The sequence below is a fragment of the Oncorhynchus mykiss genome, chromosome 27 (genome assembly GCF_057628025.1).
Source record: "Oncorhynchus mykiss isolate SJ-2025 chromosome 27, ASM5762802v1, whole genome shotgun sequence".
Taxonomy (NCBI): domain Eukaryota; kingdom Metazoa; phylum Chordata; class Actinopteri; order Salmoniformes; family Salmonidae; genus Oncorhynchus; species Oncorhynchus mykiss.
In genome coordinates, this window is record NC_143048.1 from 5,507,056 (window position 1) to 5,528,595 (window position 21,540).

The 21,540-nt window shown below is 40.8% G+C and overlaps 2 protein-coding genes across 35 annotated transcripts in view; both read right to left on the reverse strand.

The window, feature by feature from the left end:
• Positions 1–1,623: 1,623 nt before the first annotated feature.
• On the reverse strand, positions 1,624–19,850 carry scn3b (sodium channel, voltage-gated, type III, beta). 34 transcript variants are annotated; one of them, XM_090224249.1, is made up of 7 exons: positions 19,426–19,847; positions 12,349–12,444; positions 8,376–8,479; positions 7,724–7,949; positions 5,159–5,297; positions 3,259–3,324; positions 1,624–2,563 (listed from the first exon to the last, which is right to left on the reverse strand). In XM_090224249.1, exons 1-6 carry the CDS (start codon positions 19,565–19,567, stop codon positions 3,261–3,263), a joined length of 771 nt encoding a protein of 256 aa, XP_090080375.1. In that variant the 5' UTR covers positions 19,568–19,847; the 3' UTR covers positions 1,624–2,563; positions 3,259–3,260. The 34 variants fall into 34 exon arrangements, with proteins under 34 accessions (XP_090080375.1, XP_036820902.2, XP_090080376.1 ...); XM_036965007.2 differs by having other exon boundaries at positions 3,241–3,324; XM_090224250.1 differs by having other exon boundaries at positions 3,236–3,324.
• A 640-nt stretch (positions 19,851–20,490) lies between these two features.
• LOC110507371 (uncharacterized) overlaps positions 20,491–21,540 on the reverse strand; it is a 90,375-nt gene continuing 89,325 nt past the window's right edge. The window contains exons 98-100 of the mRNA XM_090223446.1: positions 21,450–21,484; positions 21,222–21,302; positions 20,491–21,065 (exon numbers count right to left, since the gene is read on the reverse strand). Coding sequence (XP_090079572.1) covers positions 20,685–21,065; positions 21,222–21,302; positions 21,450–21,484 — 497 coding nt within the window. The 3' untranslated portion in view covers positions 20,491–20,684. The remainder of the gene's footprint in view (positions 21,066–21,221; positions 21,303–21,449; positions 21,485–21,540) is intronic.

The window sequence follows — 21,540 nt, forward strand, 5'->3', positions numbered from 1 at the left end:
CTTGTTGTCAGCAAACTTAATAAAGGTGTTGTAGTTGTGCGAGATAGTGGGTGAACAGGAAGTACAGGAGGGGACTAAGCATGCACCCCTGAGGGCCCCTGTGTTGAGGGATAGCATGGCGGATGTGTTGTTGTATACAAGCAGGGGTGCATGCGGCCCATCAGGAAGTCTAGCATACAGTTGTAGAGTGAGGTGTTCAGTCTCAGGGTTCTTAGTGATGAGCTTGGCAGGCACTATGGTGTTGAACACTGAGCTCTAGTCATTAAACAGCATTCTCACGTAAGTGTTCCTTTTGTCCAGGTGGGAAAGAGCGGTATGCAAATTATAGTGGGTCTTGGGTGCCGGGTAAGGTGGAGATGTTATGATCCTTTAACTAGACTCTCAAAACACTTCATGATGACAGAAGTGAGTGCCACGGGGCAATAGTCATTTTGTTCAGATATCTTCACTTTCTTGGGCAATAGGAACAATGGCGGACATCTTGAAACAAGTGGGGACAACATACTGGGATAGGGAGAGATTGAATGTGTTGTTGTGTAAAATGTTAATGAATTGCTGTGAGGGATTGGCAATATTTCAGCTCCAATAGAACATCAAGCATTGTTGAATTAATTTCTGTGATAAATGAACTTATTTCAGAGCAGTAACAGCCTGGTTTAATTATAAAGTACTGAATGTGGGTCACAATAGTGGGTTGTACCCTTTGGGAGATAGTGCGGTACAGTGTCCTCCGTAGATACGCTGGTAATACAGAAGAGCAGGAAAATGCATTACTGACTGAATCAGTAGCAGCACACAGATAATGAAATGTTTAACTTTCATGTCAATGTTGTAGGCCTATGCTTTAGGGTGCATTACTAGCTAGGGTTGTGATAACCCTTATGCCCTGTACTGTGTAGTCATTATCTTCACATCTCGCTAGTGCATGACCCGCACAAATGTTGCATCATGGCATGGTTACGTCGAAGCCAACCAATCTGCTCCCTGCTCGGGGCTTGCATGGGTTGCTATAACGACAGATGCTATATCTGTCACCCGGCAGCCACAGAACAAGAACATGGAGGCGGTGAGATTGCTCTCCGAGGACTGCCCCCCATCCGAAGGTGATTTACACCAGCTGAGCACTGTGGAGGTGGATGGATGGATAGTACAGATGGATGGCTAAACCTACCTAGACTTGGCCTAATTCATTCACACTCTACCTCCTCAGTCTCAATCAGCTTGGTGCAACCACCCCCAGACTGTCACCACCCCCAGTTCCCAGTCAAGACATGTCATCAAAACCTCGTGGGTGGACTAGTCACAATGCATTTATTGCAAATGGGATGATGCTCAATTTCTCTGTGGTATTCACTATTCAGGCAATAACAAAATAGTTATCTGTTATCTTTTTTTAGATATTTAAAAACCGCTGCAAATGCCTTCCTCTGTTATTCGTCAGACAATCAGTGAGGAGGCTGACAAACAGCTCTGCACAAATCTCATCGAGTGTTGATTTCTTTTGAGCATTTCAATGAATCTGCTTGTCTCGTCTCTGCGTTAACTGTGTAATTATATTGATTTTCAAGATCAATGTAGAAAGACTTTACAAATTAGATAAGTATAGAGAAGGGTTAGGATACATTTGGAATGCATTGTCCTTTAATAGCTCAATACAGAGATACAGTGTATAAGATATACAGCAACATATATATAGTACGATAGTACACAAAACAGTGTATACACTAATTGTAACTATAGAAGTAGGCACACATTTGAGACTCAACAGCAGTGCTACTGAATATGAAAAAACAACCTCAACAACCAGCATATGGTTTAGCGTGATCAAGTTTTTGGCTATTGGGGGCGTACAGTAGTTGTATTCTGCAGCATCGTTGTTTTGAACGTCTTAAGATGCCATTGAGTAAACTTTATACCTTACAAAAAGCTGAGGAAATAAAATGCCATATTGATGGTGTGAGTAAAAGATGGAGGGAAACTCTGGGACCAAAGTCATACTGTGCATTAAATGTTTTCTTTCACCAAAACAACTTAAGTGAAGTGAACTTGAAAAGCTATGCACTCCAATTTCTGTAAAAAGATAACAACGAGACACCGGTCGTATAAGAGAAAAACCTTGACCCATAATCTCGTCATATTCTACCAGTAGAGTAAAAATGATGTAAAAAGAATGTACCAGAAGTTTTTATGGACACCCAATTATGTGCAGTGCAGCATAATTATTAGCAATTGAACAGCATTTCACGCATTTAAAAGTGTGAGTAATTTACTTTGAAGTAATTCCTTGGTCCTCCGCAACAGTAGGTTCTGTTTTCTTTCTGTGGGTGACATTCAAATAGCATAAACAACGTATTACTCATCAAATCACTGCTGTCTGGCACAGAGTGGTACAGAGTGAAATAAGAAAGGAAAGTGTACTTGAGCATTTGAGCTAGCTCACACCGCAAGACCAAGACAAAGTTGCTGAGAGGTGTTGTGACATCTTCACTGAATGTTCCCTTCGAGGACGTCAGTCTGTATCGTCAGGTGACCATGAACTGCTTGGTGCACAGTTGGTCAGTACCTGAAACAGAGGACAGACCAAGTTGCTTGATTGTGTTTAAAAAAATGCACACATTTCCAGCTATACCGATTAGGTGCAACAACAAAACCTATTCTAAAACGCAGATTCAGAAATGTAAAACAATGACTTGCGACAAACTTCCTTCCATTTAAAAAACAGAGAGTAGCACTCTAAAGACACGTACTGAGCCTCACACAGCCCCATAGCAATACTAAGAAAAAGTGTCTTTGTCCACTTTTCTGAGAACTCAGCAGGTGGTGTGTTCCTCATGTTCCTCAAGGCCTCATTTCTTTGGCTGTTGCGATCGGGCCACTCTCCCTTTGAAAACGACACTTAAATCAGGTGCCACAGAATCCCATGCGGCGTGTAGATTTCGTATATAAAACTATTGCTTTCACCTCGTTCATTTCACTAATATATTCACATGTTTAATATTAGTAGTAGTACTATGAGTGAGAAAGAGCTGATGGCAAATTAAGACAAAGCAGAGAGAGATGAGTGGCTGATGAAGGGAACGTTATTACTATGAGGTGAGTGAGTCATGTCTTGCGGAAGAAAATGGCAGATGTGGGTGCAGCAGAAAGAGACGACTCGGGTTAGTTACATACAACGAGTTGAAGGGGAGAGTGATTTTCTGATCCGAGATCAGATTGAGAGGCACATTCAAAATACCGTACTGGTGTTGAGACAATCACTTTTATTCTGTAACTGGAACACCCAGGTTGTCTTTATTTTCGGAGGGAATGGCTAGGTAGTTTGTCCTGGAGATGGGTGGAAAGAGAGGCACATCTGAGACCCTGTGGTGCATCCATGGAGCACCATACTGTGTACATTTCATTGGGCCTTTCTTATTGAACTCTGTCAATGCATGACAATTGAGACAATTGGGATACATTAGCGTTGGGAGTGTTCCAGTTTATTCATGACAATGTGCCAACAGCAACATCGAACATAAGCCTGGATACTGACTTAGAAACTATGACGGCGATTTCCTTCAACTTTAGGATTCCCACAACCCATGAGTTAGCCTACTTCTTAGCCATTATTCTATACGGAAAATGTATCCAAGTAAGAGGACCAGGTCAAATGAAAGTGGGGAAACAGTAGGAAATCCTGTCTCCTAGCCAACAGTCCATGATTGATGTGATTTAGGTTCACTAATGTATACTACAGATCCTTTTGAAATGGCTGCATTATCCTGTACTGATGAACAGCCAGTCACATATTATGGCCGGCTGCCATCAGCGTGCCTCTAATGTAGTTTAGCTGCTCAAACAGCTCAATACCAATGGTTGCGTCCCAAATGGCACCCTATCCCCTTCCCTATATAGTGCACTATTTTTGGACCAGAGCCCTATCAGCCCTAAGTCCTGTTGGCACTAGAACGGATGGAGGTCACACCTCGCAACACACCACTGGTGGTTAAACTTAATGTGATATTCCTGGGCATTGGGTCATTAGGCGTTGCCTCTACACTGAGTGCAAAGTGCAGAGTGTTGTCTATTTGTGAAACAACTGTCACGACCCATGTAATATAGCGGCGTACAGTATACTCTTCATCTGTTCAGAGGTACATTATTTTAACCCATTTCTCAATCGATTCCTTCGGGCATTCTCTCAATTTCCCAAGTTCTGTGTACATCTATCTTGCACTATTGGTACTTGTAGTGTAAGGTACAGGAGATAGTGTAATTGGATTCCAACATGCACTGTATATTACCCAATATCGTATTGTAAGGTCGAAATGTGATGGCCACAATCCACTGTATCGACTTCCATCTACCGCCCAGCACCGTCACCAATCATTGGGAGCTGACACCACAGGAATATATTTAAGCCTTGGCCACAGAACAAGTCAATTTCAGATCCGGCTGCAAATCCTCAGAGCACTAAATTGTCTGTTTGAAAATGGCAGAAACGGAGTCAGCAGAGCGCTACAAACTATCCAGGGACCTCAGCAGAAAGACGACTTACAGCATTGAAACAGCTGACCGACTACTATTGACCGACTACTGACTGCAGGAGCCCTCAGACCGTTACACCTCCATTACACTCTTTCACAGACCGCACAACCTATACATTGGATACTGCAAGGCCTTAAGAGTAAATGTAAACTATTCACTCACCCCAATTTATTCAAGGGCTCATGAAATCAGTAGGGGTAATGTTACGCCACATTGTCAGTAATGCTTACAGTGGGTAAGGCCAGTGGGTAAGGCCAGTGGGTAAGGCCAGTGGGTAAGGCCAGTGGGTAACGCCCAAACTCCACATATAGTACTTAGCATCGTATCCAAACTGTATGTGCTGATGCCAACTCTAGTCGTCTATCATTGCCCTTCACCAAACATCTAGATACATGGTTCAAAGCAACGATAGAAGACTAGAGTTGGCCTTAGTACATACAATATGGACACGAGGCTACGATATACGAGGCCACGAGACACAAGGCTACAAGATACGGGGCTACGAGTTACAAGACCCGATTACAAGATACGAGGCTATGAGATCTAATGCTAAGAGATACAACGCTTACAAGGTACAAGACAAGCCTATGCGATAAAAAGCTAGAAAGATACATGGCTAAGAGCTACTCACGCGGTGTCCTGGGCCTGCTCGTCTGACTTGGAGATCTTCCTGTAGCAGTAAACCATCTCCACCAGGAGCCAGCAGGTGAGGAAGACCAGCAGGACGTACATCATGATCTCTGAGTACAGGGCAGTGGTGTCGTCACTGGCTGCCAGACAGACACACACAACCCATAGAGATAGATATAGGGCACACCTGCTACAAAGTCTGCATTAGCATTGGCAGCGCCATCAAAGGCTTTCACCATTTTAAAGTGGTCAGCTGGGTGGGACTAACTATGGGTTAAGGAAGGATAACAGAATTCCATCCAAGTCAGCAGAAGGGATCAGCCAAATACTCCTGAGCAAAGATTCAAGCACCACAGGTGGCAGTTAAATCATAAACTTTAGCTTTATTCCCGTTCAGACTATACACACTCTAACACAGTAGGTGGAAGTATACACCTTTTAAGTTTGATTACAAACCACCAATAAACTCATAGAAGTAGAAGAAGGAGACACTGACTACTTTGAAATTGATATAGCCCTCAATGGTTCTGCCCATGCTGTCACAGAAGTGATGATTCGCAAAGATAGGTATGCTCTCTTTCCATCTCTATGACACAACCCACACCGCATCTGATTGGATAGAACACTGCAAGACAACAAAAATAGACAATGTATTTCAACTGCATTGGTTTGATAGGGACCTACTGTCAATCTTGCACAGACTGTTCTACAAGTGTCATTTGTGAATTAAGGCATAGAGTAGTAAAGATAACTATTTGTTAATAATATAACTGGGTAGGCCAATTTGTTTGAATGGACCAGTGAACAGACCCAGCATATCAGCCATAATAAATAACTGCCTTGTCGCCACTAGCAATGAAATGACAATTCTAATTGAAATGACTCCAGTATGTAGCAATCTATTTCTGATTCATCCATTCACTCATAATCAAAACTACAAAACAGTCCTATATGTGGGCATTACAGCTTGCTCTGTTAGCCAGGTGAAGTCAATCTCATCCCGTATAGGAGGCAGTTAAGCATGCTTTGTCTGTACATGTGAGAGTTTTTTTTTGGTACATAATTGAGAATACAAATTTCATTAGATAATGGTCCAATGATAAAAAGGGTACGATCCAATTATTGCTAGTATAATCAAATGTGTAAAGTATACAGTATAGTGTTTAACGTAACCTTATTGGGAATAACCAACAAGTCCTAGACATTGTATGTAGCACATATTGATTGGTCAAGTTCCCCCACAGTTAAAAATACTGTCTTGCAACACTGCAAACTCACTACAAACCCAACGATCATGCTATCTCTTCCCCTTGTTTACTTACATACACACGGTCTTGAATTAACTATGCATGCAATTGGCCCATTGTCATCCCAGTACTCCTACCAGCATTAAACTGGAGCATTTAGGCTTCACATTTGTAACATCAAAGTGTAAACCATCAAACCTTCTTGCTACAATACATAGAGGAATAAATCATCCAAAACATGAATGATAATCGCAGTTCTCAATGTTCTTTTTGTGTCTTTGTCAGTGTTAGATGTTGTTACTGAAGAAAAAAAATGACTGTGCCAACAAGGAAGTCCAATATACTACAAGATATTATTACAATATCATCAAATAAATAGAGCAGATTAGATTTATACTTTTTTTTAAAAACAGTTTATAAGCGGAAATATGTTCCTTATATTTAAATAAGGCATTCTTCCTCTCTACATGTGAGAGTTGGATCTGTTGAGAACCACTGTGTCAATGAATTGGTGCCAAACTCCAAGAAGCTTGAGGCAAAGCACTTCCTGTGTGAAACTTCCAAATCACTGCAGAAAGATCGAATTATCTTAATCCCTTCTTGTATTGGAATGAAAAATTGCTCGCTGATCCACAGCTTTTTTTCAAACGGACACCACTATGGTAGGAGATGCAAAAGAAAAGTTATGTGTTTGATGTAATGTACACAAGGGCAAACTAAAATATAGTTGCTAATGACTATTACCAAATGTAGATGTATGCAGATATGAACCAGCCACTTAAGACGCAACTAAGTCTGTCTGTATGAACCCCAGCAGTTCACAATAAGTAGGCAGGGAGAGGTATTGTAAAGTGAATGTAGGAATAGTTATATACAACTATATCTATTAAATAGTATATTTGAGTAAGGTGAACATCCCGGAAGCATCCGGTAAATAGAAACCAAATGATGTACACTACCCCTTATAATAGATAGTAAAGTAGTTGGTTAGAAACAAATCTCGCTTACTATAAGAGGGCTTCAATTGAGCTTTGATAATAATAAAAACAGAACAAAAACACACAATTACTCAATACAATAAAATGATGAACGTTGTTTTATGCAAATTGTAAATACAATTAACATACCTAATAGCGCCTAAGAAAAATAATACATTTTACTTTTAAGTTTTGTCAAAACACATGGCAGCAACCAAGGAGAAGCACATGTAAATACGCAAAGCACACATCGCCAACCACAGATAGTTAAGCCTCCAGCAAGGAGCTTGAAAGCACAGGAAGTACAATTACAAAATAGGAAGAAACAGGAAGCACTCTTACCTTCCTCTCGGACCACCAGGTTGATTACCAGGGTTTTGGTAACCGAGTGCGAGTAGGAGTCAAACTCAAACTGTCGGAACACCACACAATTGTAGGTGCCCGTGTCGTTCATTGTGACGTTGAGGATACTGATGGAGAGTTCCTGCAGGTCTTTACTTCCATTCCACACCAGGCGACCCCGCCAAGGTCCCTCCAGGTCCCTGGGGTGCCCATCAAACAGGTAGATCTGAGGGCAATATAGCAGGCACACACACACGCACACACACACACACACACACACACACATACACACACACACACACACACACACACACACACACACACACACACACACACACACACACACACACACGCACACACACACAAACACACACAGTAATCGTTGATAGCTAACTTTGCCTCATAGTTCAAAATACTTGTAGACCATAGAGCCTGACCAGGAAAAACCTCCATGCCCTAGTTATGGGCAATCATTCCCGGTCAGGTCACATGGTCAGGAAAAATGGCTGGTCCTATCATCAGGTGAAATAATTGTAATGAAATTGAAGAAGTTGGTGTTTGTGCGAATGGATGTTAGATGGAGGAGACCTACAGGGATGGGTTCGTCGTCAGGTGAGATGTAGTACCAGTCAACGCGTGTCTCTGCACTGACCTCCTCTCTCTTCATACAGGAGATGCAGGTCAGTTTCATTGGGTTCCCAACGACTGCCTCGGTTTCCGAGGGCACATCCACACATACTGGCCTGCTCACCTGCACTGGAGATCGTAACACACAGAGCGGCATCACACGAGCACCACACGGTAGCATGGACAGTACACATCACCCAGAGATACATACAGTGCCTTGCGAAAGTATTCGGCCCCCTTGAACTTTGCGACCTTTTGCCACATTTCAGGCTTCAAACATAAAGATATAAAACTGTATTTTTTTGTGAAGAATCAACAACAAGTGGGACACAATCATGAAGTGGAACGACATTTATTGGATATTTCAAACTTTTTTAACAAATCAAAAACTGAAAAATTGGGCGTGCAAAATTATTCAGCCCCCTTAAGTTAATACTTTGTAGTGCCACCTTTTGCTGCGATTACAGCTGTAAGTCGCTTGGGGTATGTCTCTATCAGTTTTGCACATCGAGAGACTGACATTTTTTCAGATTCCTCCTTGCAAAACAGCTCGAGCTCAGTGAGGTTGGATGGAGAGCATTTGTGAACAGCAGTTTTCAGTTCTTTCCACAGATTCTCGATTGGATTCAGGTCTGGAATTTGACTTGGCCATTCTAACACCTGGATATGTTTATTTTTGAACCATTCCATTGTAGATTTTGCTTTATGTTTTAGATCATTGTCTTGTTGGAAGACAAATCTCCGTCCCAGTCTCAGGTCTTTTGCAGACTCCATCAGGTTTTCTTCCAGAATGGTCCTGTATTTGGCTCCATCCATCTTCCCATCAATTTTAACCATCTTCCCTGTCCCTGCTGAAGAAAAGCAGGCCCAAACCATGATGCTGCCACCACCATGTTTGACAGTGGGGATGGTGTGTTCAGCTGTGTTGCTTTTACGCCAAACATAACATTTTGCATTGTTGCCAAAAAGTTCAATTTTGGTTTCATCTGACCAGAGCACTTAGTGCATTTAGTGTATTTTCAGGACAATGGACAGCGCACTGGTACCCAGGAGATCAGTCGTCGATAGTGCATTTATACGGAGACTTGATTACAGACAGGTGGATTGTATTTATCATCATTAGTCATTTAGGTCAACATTGGATCATTCAGAGATCCTCACTGAACTTCTGGAGAGAGTTTGCTGCACTGAAAGTAAAGGGGCTGAATAATTTTGCACGCCCAATTTGTCAGTTTTTGATTTGTTAAAAAAGTTAGAAATATCCAATAAATGTCGTTCCACTTCATGATTGTGTCCCACTTGTTGTTGATTCTTCACAAAAAAATACAGTTTTATATCTTTATGTTTGAAGCCTGAAATGTGGCAAAAGGTCGCAAAGTTCAAGGGGGCCGAATACTTTCGCAAGGCACTGTAATTGTGTGTGTGTGTGTGTGTGTGTGTGTGTGTGTGTGTGTTTTTGTGTGAGAGAGGCAGTGTTTTGTGTCATGAATATTGTTCTGGGGGCATCTCTGCAGAGTGGTCACTAGTTGGCACAGCCACAAAGTCATACAATCCGATGTTTAAACCCAACCCTAACCTTAACACCGACCTTAACAACACTGCTAAACTTAACACTTAACCCTAACCTTAAAGTAAGCAAAACATTTTTTATGATTTTTTACAATATAGCCCCTTTTAGCTTTGCAGCTGGCCTAAGGGGAAATCGTTCAGTTCTACCTCCAAGACAAGACTCAAATGTCAACCTACGTGTGAGAGCTGGCGGGAATAAAAGACAACAAAAACACAAAAGGATCATTAAATTAAATCACACCCTCCACCCATCCCCCCCACAGTCTGTTGTCTGAACGTGGTGTTCTATCTGATAACCCTGTCAACTCATTTTGTTCCAACCTTGGATGAGCTCCCTGTTGTGCCAGTCAGACTGGCATAATGCAGTACCATAAATACCACTGTTCTCAAATCTCAACTCACTCACCACATAATACACCCTCACACCCTGGACCAAAATAAATGTCACACTAGACTGACAACTGTGGACACGTGCAGTGAGCGTAACATCACCCACCCCACTACACAAGGTCTGAATCCCAAACAGCAGGGCCCAGGTCAAAAGTAGTGCACTATATAGGGAATAGGATGCCATTTGGGACACAGGCAAACCCAGTCAAACCCAGCCAGGCTGCTATATTGATTGAGGGATGAAAATATGTGGTTTCCTGCATGGAGTCTTTGTGTGACTGACTGATGAAACACAGGGTTAGTATTATGTAACCCAGAGCCCCAGGCTTTCTGTCAACATCGATCACATCTCCAGCTCATTTTGAATTGTCATACATGCAGGCACATGGAAACCGGGACAGTCACAGTTGTGAAAGTGACACAGAAACGTACTGGGAAAGAGGTCCAAGTAGAAACCTACTCTAAATGATACAAAATGTGTCTGTAGCCTAATGTTATCTATGAATTCATTTATTTCTTATTTCTGAAGGGCAACACAGACAGACCTCATCTGAGGCTTTAACTCACTGAGAAGTGAGAAGAGGATCTACTGTATGATCTCTATTTATGTCCCTCTATTAGTTTGTTCATGTTTTTAAATGTTGGAATAATACACTACTGTATATATACAAAAGTGGAACCCTTAGTGGATTTGGCTATTCAGCCATACCCGTTGCTGACAGGTGTATAAAATCGAGCACATCGCCATGCAATCTCCATAGACAAACATTGGCACTAGAATGGCCTTATTTACATAGAATGCCACCTTTCCAACAAGTCAGTTCGTCAAATTTCTGCCCTGCTAGAGTTGCCCCGGTCAACTGTAAGTGCCGTTAATGTGAAATGGAAACATCTAGGAGCAACAACAGCTCAGCCGCAAAGTGGTAGACAACACAAGCTCACAGAACGGGACCGCAGAGTGCTGAAGCACATAAAACTTGTCTTTCCTTGGTTGCAACACTCATTACCGAGTTTCAAACTGCCTCTGAAAACAACGTCAGCACAAAAACTGTTCATCGGAAGCTTTTCTGGGTTTAGCAGATGCCAGGAAAACGCTACCTGCCCCAATGCATAGTGCCAACTGTAAAGTTTGGTGGATGAGGAATAATGGTCTGGGGCTGTTTTTCATGGTTTGGCATCTTAGTTCCACTGAAGGAAAATCTTAAACCTACAGCATTCATTGACATTCTAGAAGATTCTGTGCTTCCAACTTTGTGGTAACAGTTTGGGGATGGCCCTTTCCTGTTTCAGCATGATAATGCTCCCGTCCACAAAGGGAAGTCCATACATAAATGTTTTGTTGAGATCATTGTGGAAAAACTTGACTGGCCTACACAGAGCCTTGACCTCAACCTCCTCAAACACCTATGGAATGAATTGGAACGCCGACTGCGAGCCAGGCCTAATCGCCCAGCATCAGTGCCCAACCTCACTAATGCTCTTGTGGCTGAATGGAAGCAAGTCCCCGCAGAAATGTTCCCACATAGTGGAATGTCTTCCCAGAAGAGTGTTGGCTGTTATTGCAGCAAAGGGGGGGGACCAACTCCATTTTAATGCCCATAATTGTGGAATGAGATGTTCGACAAGCAGGTGTCCACATACTTTGGTCATGTAATATATTTAGAATATTTTATATAAAAATGGTGCTAAATTGTATTTTATTTTACTTCAGAGAGTGATTACCAAAATCACGTCCTGTCTGTAAGCTTCTACATGTGACGATAATATGTTTACATTTTACTATATGCTTCGTATGTCACTTGACCCAGTCAAATCATGCCACACTAGCCTTTGTCAGACCTTTCAAAGTGGTCAGTTGAATCCCCCCCCCCCCCCCCCAAAAAAAAAAGTCACGTAAATGATGACAGAACATAAATGCTTAGCTAAGTGTTTGGTCGTGATGTGCCAATTTATGTTAATAACCGTCGCATCGCAAGTATAAGATAAGTGTGATTTTCAACCATTAGAAACAAATGCATAATGTAAGTGCAAACACTTACCTACTAAAACCAAAAGTAATAGAGAATACAATATAACCCTGATTCGAGTTCTCATATTCGGTGTTCTCTGGTATAGCTGTCTTGGGCACTCTCTCCCTGTTCACATTCAAAGAAAGAAAACACACTTTAAACTTCGAATAATCTCATATTTCATCTACAGTATTTCTATGGCGTGGTGGCAGATTGCCCTAGTTTGATTAGGCTATTTGAGGAGCGTATTTTCAGGACAATGGACAGCGCACTGGTACCCAGGAGATCAGTCGTCGATAATTATAACATATTCTTTGTAGAGATTTCACAAAGTGTGAGAAAAATATCGCTTTATATGCTGGTCTATCAATTATACGTAAAGTTGTAATGTCGAACAGGTTACACAAAAGGCAACGGTTATTTGCCAGTGTTGAAGACACTGAAGATGAATTAAATAGTATAATTGACTAGCATGTTGCCTAAGATTCATAATTTATCTTTTTGTAAACTACTCCCACATTATTCCAGTAGTAGTAACTTTGTGGTGAGAAAATAAAATAACTCACACACTCAGTCATTCACTCGATATTCCTCGCAGTTCCGGCATGAATAAAACCTCAGAAGAGACCTGTAGATTCCACACTCCGGTTAGGCCACTTTCTATTGTGGGATCTGGGTGAGCGTCTAGAAATCCTCAATCATACAATGACAATGGATTGTAAAAAGTTTAATATGAAAAGCGAATAATAAATAGGTTTGATGGAAAAAAAAGGCTACTCCTTTGTCAGAATCTTCATAAAAGGAGGAGCAATCCGAAAATGACGTTTCTTCTTCCGCTGCCCACTGCCTTTGTTTTTCACAATAAGCGACCACTTAGCGCTCCGATAATATTGTCCTTGATGCGCATGCGTAAAAGTCACTCCCCATTTACAGTAGGCTCTTCTTGTTCACAAGCACATAGACAACAACAAGTAGAATCGGAAAAAAAATACAAAAGGACTAGTGCTCCAATTCCTTTTTACCGCAAATTAGTCATTTTGGAAGTTTTTCATGGTAAGCCATTCTCGTGATTTTATTTAATGGTTGTTGAGCACCCCTCCTTTCCTTTGCTTGCTGAAGTGCAAAGGCCTGCCTGAACTCCTACCATCTTACCATGCTTTCCTATTTTTAACCATTTGACCTTTCACTCTAAATAAATAACACATTTCAAAATGGCTATTTACGTGAAACATTAGTACCCTTAAACTGTGCACTCCAATCAAGTATACTTGCGGGCTATTACAAATATATTCAAATGTATATACAGTAACAGTCAAAAGTGTGGACACCTACTTATTGAAGGGTTTTTCTTTATTTTTAGTATGTTCTATATTGTAGAATAAAACTATGAAATAACATATATGAAATCATTTAGTAACCAAAAACGTGTTAAACAAAAAAATATATATATTCTTCAAAGTAGCCACCCTTTGCCTTGATGACAGCTTTGCACATTCTTGGCATTCTCTCAACCAGCTTACAACATTCTTGAAGGAGTTTCCACATATGCTGAGCACTTGTTGCCTGCTTTTTATTCACTATGTGGTTCAACTCGTCCCAAACCATCTCAATTGGGTTGAGGTTGGGTGATTGTGGAGGCCAAGTCATCGAATGCAGCACTCCATCACTCTCCTTGGTCAAATAGCCCTTACACAGCCTGGAGGTATGTTTTGGGTGATTGTCCTGCTGATTAACAGATGATAGTCCCACTATGCACAAACCAGATGGGATGATGTATAGCTGCAGAATGCTGTGGTAGCCATGATGGTTAAGTATGCCTTCAATTCTAAATAAATCACTGACAGTGTCACCAGCAAAGCACCCCCACACCATCACACCTCCTCCTCCATGCTTTACGGTGGGAACCACACATGCGGAGATCATCCATTCATTCACCTACTCTGTGTCTCACAAAGACACGGCAGTTGGAACCAAACATCTCAAATTTTGACTCGTAAGACAAAAGGACAGATTTCCCCCATTCTAATGTCCATTGTTTCTTGGCCCAAGCAAGTCTCTTCTTTTTATTTTTATTAGTGTCCTTTAGTAGTGGTTCCTTTGCAGCAATTCGACCATGAAGGCCTGATTCACACAGTCTCTTCTGAACAGTTCATGTTGAAATGTGTCAGTTACTTGAACTCTATGAAGCATGTATTTGGGCTGCAATCTGAGGCTGGTAACTCTAATGAACCTAGAGGTAACTCCTTTCCTGTGGTGGTCCTCATGAGAGCCAGTTTCATCATAACGCTTGATGATTTTGTGACTGCACGTGAAGAAACGTTCAAAGTTCTTTCCGCATTGACTGAACTTAATGTCTTAAAGTAATGATGGACTTTCGTTTCTTTTTGCTTATTTGAGCTGTTCTTGCCATAATATGGACTTGGTCTTTTACCAAATAGGGCTATCTTCTGTATACCACCTCTACCTTGTCACAACACAACTGATTGGCTCAAACATATTAAGAAGGAAAGAAATTCCACAAATTCACTTTTAACAAAGCACACCTGTTAATTGAAATGCATTCCAGGTGACTACCTCATGAAACTGGGTGAGAGAATACCACGAGTACGCAAAGCTGTCATCAAGGCAAAGGGTGGCTACTTTGAAAAATCTAAAATCTAAAATCTGTTTTGATTTCTTTAACACTTTTTTGGTTACTACATGATTCCATATGTGTTATTTCTACAATGTAGTAAATAGTAAAAACAAAGAAAAACTCTGGAATGAGTAGCTGTGTCTGAACTTTTGACTGGTACTGTAATGTTTTTATATTTTAAAGTATTCCAACAAGTAATCCAATACCTTGTTAGCCTAAGTAATGGCATTTGAACGAATACAATACTAATATCACTGCTCTTTAGTTCACACAGAACTGGGCTACAAAAAAAGACACGCCATCTAACAAAGACGGAGGACTGTTTTTCATTTAATACAAAGACATTTTCAGTGCAGATTGTTCCTCAATCTTCTTACATTTCTTTAAAGTTTGTTTTAGTTATATTTATTCACACAAAGGAAGACAAGTGAAAAGCAAAACAGTGCAGATAAAAACAAGGTAAAAAAAGGATGCAGATTCGTTTTTAAACCCAAGAGGGTTTATATGAAAACTACATTAAAATAAAAATGATATACAGTATGTTGTTGTGTGTGTATGGATGTATGTACGTGTGTGTGTGTACAATACAGTTTGTTCAATCAATTATACAAAGTATACTAATAACAATTGAACACGATAGATTCAGTGTGCAAAAAAACGAGTTTGTTTGTGTGTGTGCATGAAATGGTGAGAGTTAGGCTACATGGAGGAGACTACTGTGCATCTCACAAAAAAGTGATTAAATTCCCATGAAAAAAAAGGTTCACTATAGGTCTTACTTCCAACACGGAATTGAGATGGAAGAGCTGTAGAAGTCTTTTTCTTGCTCAACAGATGATTGTTGACTTTATATTGTTTGAAGATTCTTGTAATGCTAGTAAAGTATATTTTTTGGGATATCCGAAGTAGATGGGTAAATGTGTTTTTATACTATACTGAACAAAATAAAAAGTGTCTGGTCTTAGACAATCCCGCAGCTCATTAAACATGGGGCCAACACTTTACATGTGGCTTTTATATTTTTGTTCAGTATATTTGTAATTGTCAGAATTCAAGGGGGGAGTGATTTTTGAGAGAAAAAATGTACTGAGGATTATTTAGAGACCAGCTGTAACCCATGGTTTCCGTAGCCATTTTCTGCTCTCTTTAAGAGGTCTTAACTACGGGAAAGCAGTGGTGAAATACAGAATTGAAAGATGTGAGAAAAGTCTGGTAAGCAGACTTCACATCGGCATGGTTATAAATATTTGTGCTCGGTATTACTGTTGTTAAATATTCTACATGTATTGCTACTTTCAATTCCCACCTGTTCTTTTCCAGCTGACAAAGAAAAGTGGAATATGTTCATAAATGGCAGTATAAAGTGTACCTATTTTTGACCCATTATTCAATAAATCAGTAAAAAATATGATCAATAAGGATGACTGATGAACTTTTGTGGGCTTGTCGATGTGGGGATATACAGTAGATAGCTCGAGTATAAAGTATTCAAAAAGTCAGATGTCAGTAAGTGGTTCTCACTTTTAAATAAATTCATGTTGTAGTCACCCAATAGAAAATACATTTGATCTGAATTATTAATCAAATCTACGGCTGATGCAGTGACATCATCAAAACGACCAATGTCAGTATCGTGTGGCTTATAAACACATCCAATTATAACTTTTTTTTTAACCACCCGAAAAAATTTACATGATGGGAATTTCTATAAAGAGCGATTCAATGTCAATGATATGAGATGCAAGTGCATTACAAAGAATGTAAGACATTTGTGAACAAAAATGGACAGGGTCATTGACAACAGACACCCAATGTACCACCACAACCACACACATGTTATATAAGGCTGTTTAGCATCTGCAAGGAGAGCGCTTACTCATAGCCACTCATTTAATACAGATCAGTGAAGCCCATATTTGTTTCTTCAACCCCTCAGGGTTGGGTATTGTGTGTAGATTGATGAGTATCCATTTTAGAGGAAGGCTGTCATGTAGTAAAATGTGGAAAAAGTCATGGAGTCTGAATACTTTCCGAATGCACTGCATACTCTGACCTCGTTGTGTACAGTATGTGTTGAGGGTACTGTGTGGGGCATTAAACTAGGGCATGTGCAGGGCATTGAAAAAAACACGTCATTCTGAGCACAACAAGAAAAGCCATAAGCCCACAGAGCTTCTAATGCAACCTTCAAATCCCCACGACTCTCTCTAATATTTGGTGCTTATAGCAGTTTGACGCAATGATCTTTCATCTACATAACACATCATCTGCATCTGACACAAAGCCATAAAGTGTTCCGATGCCATTTAATTCCATTGTGTTTCACGGCTTTCTCTCTGATATTACCTTTGAGAGCAGTCATTATCCACCCCATCAACCACTCACCAGTGTGAAAGAAGCCCTGGCTGCGTCACAAATGTCACCCTATAGAGGCACCTTTTCTGACGCAGACCTAAAGTACTGATCAAGGATTGGCGCGATATCAAATATACCCATTATGAGACACATTGAGTATGAATTATGTGAGCTTTCCAAGTACATGTATTCAGGAAAGACTAAGCTGTTTAATGAATTGTGAGGCATTGCCATGTGGAATATGATCAGATTTCTATAATGATGACTGATTACTGTAATGGATGGTACGGTGTGTGTTCCATACATTGCAGAAATACAGTACATTCTAAACCAGCATCTAAAGCAAAATATATTGTGACATTGATACGCATTCCAAAATATTCTTACTTGTATTTCTCTGTGGTACTTCAACCTCAAACTCTCGAGAATGTTCTTCAATGTTCCTAATCTGGAAATAATCCAAAGTTTTATCCAGTGAAGGCTTCGTGAAGCTCCATTCAGCTTCATAAAGCAGATACATTGTACATGTAGTGCTCCGATTTGGAGATTCAGTGTAATCTAACAAGGGAGATCACTGTGTTTAGTCTAGTGGCCAATGTACAGTATCTGTATGGAGGAATTAGAAAGGCTTACCTCAAAGTACACTGTAGGTTGAAGGATTTAGGCTTCCTACCAGGGATTGCAAATTTAAATTAGGAGTATGTTGTCATTTCATATATATGGATGTTGTATGTGACACATTTTTCAATGTTTATATATCGGAGCACATGGCTGATTAACCCAAATCATATATTCATGCCATCAAGCAAGTAGGCAGCAATCATAATTTGAGTGACTAATTCCACGGCATATTATTTCGAATGAAAACACATTAAATAACAATGAAAATGGCAGTGGAACAGAGGCAGTGTGATGTTGCCAGCAAGCTGGGTGAGTCTCAGACAGACTGAATATGGCAGGCCTGGTGGCTGCCACCGCCACATCCCACAGATAAGGGAACCATGGTAACAGTGATGCAGAAGTACCGGATGATGGGAACAACACAGGAGGATCTCAGCTCCGAGAAAGAGAAACCAAACGGGTTTGTTTATCATGCTCATCTCCAAGAACAAAACAAATAGATGTGTTCCTACCCACATCCTACCCACGTGTGTCATTTCAATGAAATGACATTAAACTAACGTGGAATAGACAGTGAACGAACGTATCCATTTCCTAATAAAGGTACACACAGCGCTAATCTTTGAGGGTGGTGGTAATGCACTCCAAGCAAATCACTGGTGGCCTATTTACAGTAAAGTAGACTGATTAGATATAGACACCCAACCGGTAAATGGATGCACCGGTAAGCTGACACTTAGGCTCAGCAGAAAGATGAGATTGTGAACCTGAATTGGGATGACCAAAAATGGAAAACTAGCGAGTGGTGTTCGGAGAAGGATAATTTTTTTTTTGAAACAGAGTGAGACAGGAACAGTACTGTACTGTAGGAAATTGTCCAATAAGAAACACTGTAAAAAAAAAAAAATCTGTTGCAAATGTTTAAAAATACAAATGTTTTGCCTCAAATGTTAAATTAACAACAAACAAAAAAAAGATTTAGTCAAACATTTAAAACATTAAAACACTTTGTTCAAACGTTTAAAAAAATGTAACTATCGGCCTGTGTTTACTACTGCATGGCGTCCGGGACAACAGATTCCCAGGGATTTGGAGGGATTTCAAGATTACAACATGATTACAGCATGTGGACACTGATGGGAAATGTTGGAACTTAACCGTGAAGTCTGTCCAGAAACTATAGAAACGTTTTAATTAATGAAACTCAGTGCTGAATTAATGAAAAGTAGACAATATATTTATCCCCAGTAGTGTAGTGCAGATGTTCAACACAAACATGCTTATGGGGGTTACACAATCCTATTTGAGGCTCGATTTTGAGGGGTCGGATCTATGTTATGGAGCATTTTTTTGTTGTTGGTGGCATTACTGATATACACTCATCAATTTCAATATTGATGTGCCACAATTAGAACTGCAACAAATCAAACCTTTTTAATTGTATGTAACACGGCATTATTCCCCGCCCCCCAAATAAATCAAATAGCAACACTCACATTGAGTCTGTATCCATGGGATCCTGAAAACAATCTTCCATATCAAACGCGTTTCCTCCAAAAATGTGTGCTGCTCCAAACAAAACACTAAAGACCAAACACGTTCAAAAAGCATTTGGTAACAAGTGTTTTGTGTTTGCATCTATCCATGTGTTATCGACAGACAGTGATGGGACCAGGAACAGTTGTGGGCTCCACTAGCAGCTGGCAAAAGGTGACATTATGTCAACCCGAGGACAAAAACACACTTTCTATAAATAACATTGTAGCCGTTGTTTAAGCAACTGGAGCAGAAATACTATTGAAACATTGCAAGTCCTTACACGAGAAAGACGTATGCTGGTTTACACGATTAGAGGAAAAGGTGCTACCTACAACCATAAAGCCTTCTTCGGCTTACCCCTCCACAAAGAACCCTTTGGCAACCCTTTTTCTAAGAGCACAGTGCCAGTGCCAGCTGAGAGAGGTATGACAAGTAGTCAGATAGCGGGTGGTGTGAGATGTGATATTCAGTGAGACATTGTTTCTAATCTCCGCGATAGGGGCTGTCAGGCAATGGCACTTTCGATGGGGAATCACCACACTTTAAACCCGGGACTTGGCACCAAGTCGTGGGAACTGATACTGACAGCCTTTGACGATTGGTCCAGCTGACCTTCTCAATCTGCTCACAGTCTAAACCCTTTCTATTAGCAGAGTGCCCTGTGGATGAACTATCATGCAGCTCTTATATTGTCTAGATTACTCAGCTCGGAACGAGTCCAGGGGTTGGAGTGATGATGATACATTTACCGCTGCTCGGAGAGAGAGAGGGAAATGACCACAAACGGAAGAAAGAATATTGTGTCATAAAATATTCATAAATACTCCCGAAAGGTTCTGGGTCACTTCGTACAAAGATGTTGGGTTGAAACAAAGAGAAGCAGGCACCAGAGCCGAGTGGTCATCCAATGAAACGGTGATGTTTTGATTTGACAATGGTGGCTGAAGCCTGAAAGACATGGAGCGTGATGACCTGGAAAGTGTTTCTACCTGGTGACATTGTGATAAAAGCGATGCACAAGCATAATTCATATCTTTAATAAATATCACTCCAAAGAAAATGATCAGTTTGATTAAATCACATGTGCTGAACCTATTATACATCTATTATTCACACCATACACTAAACTGTACACGTAATCTACAAAATCATGAGACAAATCACACCAAAACCACACACTTCAGTAGTATCCCATTTTCACATGCTTCTAACTGGCTTATTCCCATACATCTAGTTCTTCGAAGCCTGTTTTACCCATGCTTGTCATCTGACTGCTTGGTCCCTGGCTTTCTACTTCCTGATTGTACGGGCTCTGGTTATTTTCTAGTTTATGGTTCTTTGGTACCCTGCTGTCTAGGTCCTCCTGGTCTGGAGAATGATCGTGTTCCTCCTGACCGTCTGATCTATAGTTGTCTGGCTCTGGGTGTGGGTGATCTCGGGTCTGCTCCTCTTCCTCTGGACTGTGGCCGTCTAGCTGGCGCCGGCTCATCCCATTTAATATGATTTGCAGCTCGTCGAGCCTCTGGGATACATACCGTCTCTTCAGCTCTAACATCATTGTTCCATTACGACTCAGGGCCTTCTCGGCTGTTGCGCCCTGGAAGGGACGGAGGGAGAGATAGAGAGAGAGAGAGAGAGTCACCACAGCATTAGAATTCCAAATGTTCAATTAACTAAAGGCCTATGATGCAAACCAGAAACATTTGAAGGTTTGGTCAAAGCTCTGCCGTCTCTGCTTCAGCCACGTCTTCACCTGGGTTCTCTTCTGGAGTTGAACGCTGAGCTGCAGGAAAACCTCATTCAGATGGTCCATCTCCTTCTCCAAACAGTGAGCCTTCAACAGAGAGAAGGGTCAAACAACCATCAACTCAATAATCCTCCTGAGGGGATTGTGAAGTAAATTAAGCAATATGTACAGTACAATGGCTCAATGTGGAAGTTCACTGCAGGAAAATATGGTGGAACGGTCAGCAAAACTTACTTGGACGGGTGTTCTTAAACATTGTTGTGGAGGTCCTGAAAAATAGATTGAGGACAATATACAATACGTGCCTAAATATATTTTTGTAATA

What these genes read in the sequence shown, in the direction of transcription:
- scn3b (XM_036965003.2), bottom strand. Translation starts at nt 19,567, where the DNA reads ATGCAAACACAAAACACTTGTTACCAAATGCTTTTTGAACGTGTTTGG. An exon ending in CTGACGACGAACCCATCCCT is followed by an intron (nt 7,950 to 8,315) that starts GTAGGTCTCCTC and finishes TATTGCCCTCAG; the next exon opens with ATCTACCTGTTTGATGGGCA. An exon ending in CCTGGTGGTCCGAGAGGAAG is followed by an intron (nt 5,298 to 7,723) that starts GTAAGAGTGCTT and finishes TCTGTCTGGCAG; the next exon opens with CCAGTGACGACACCACTGCC.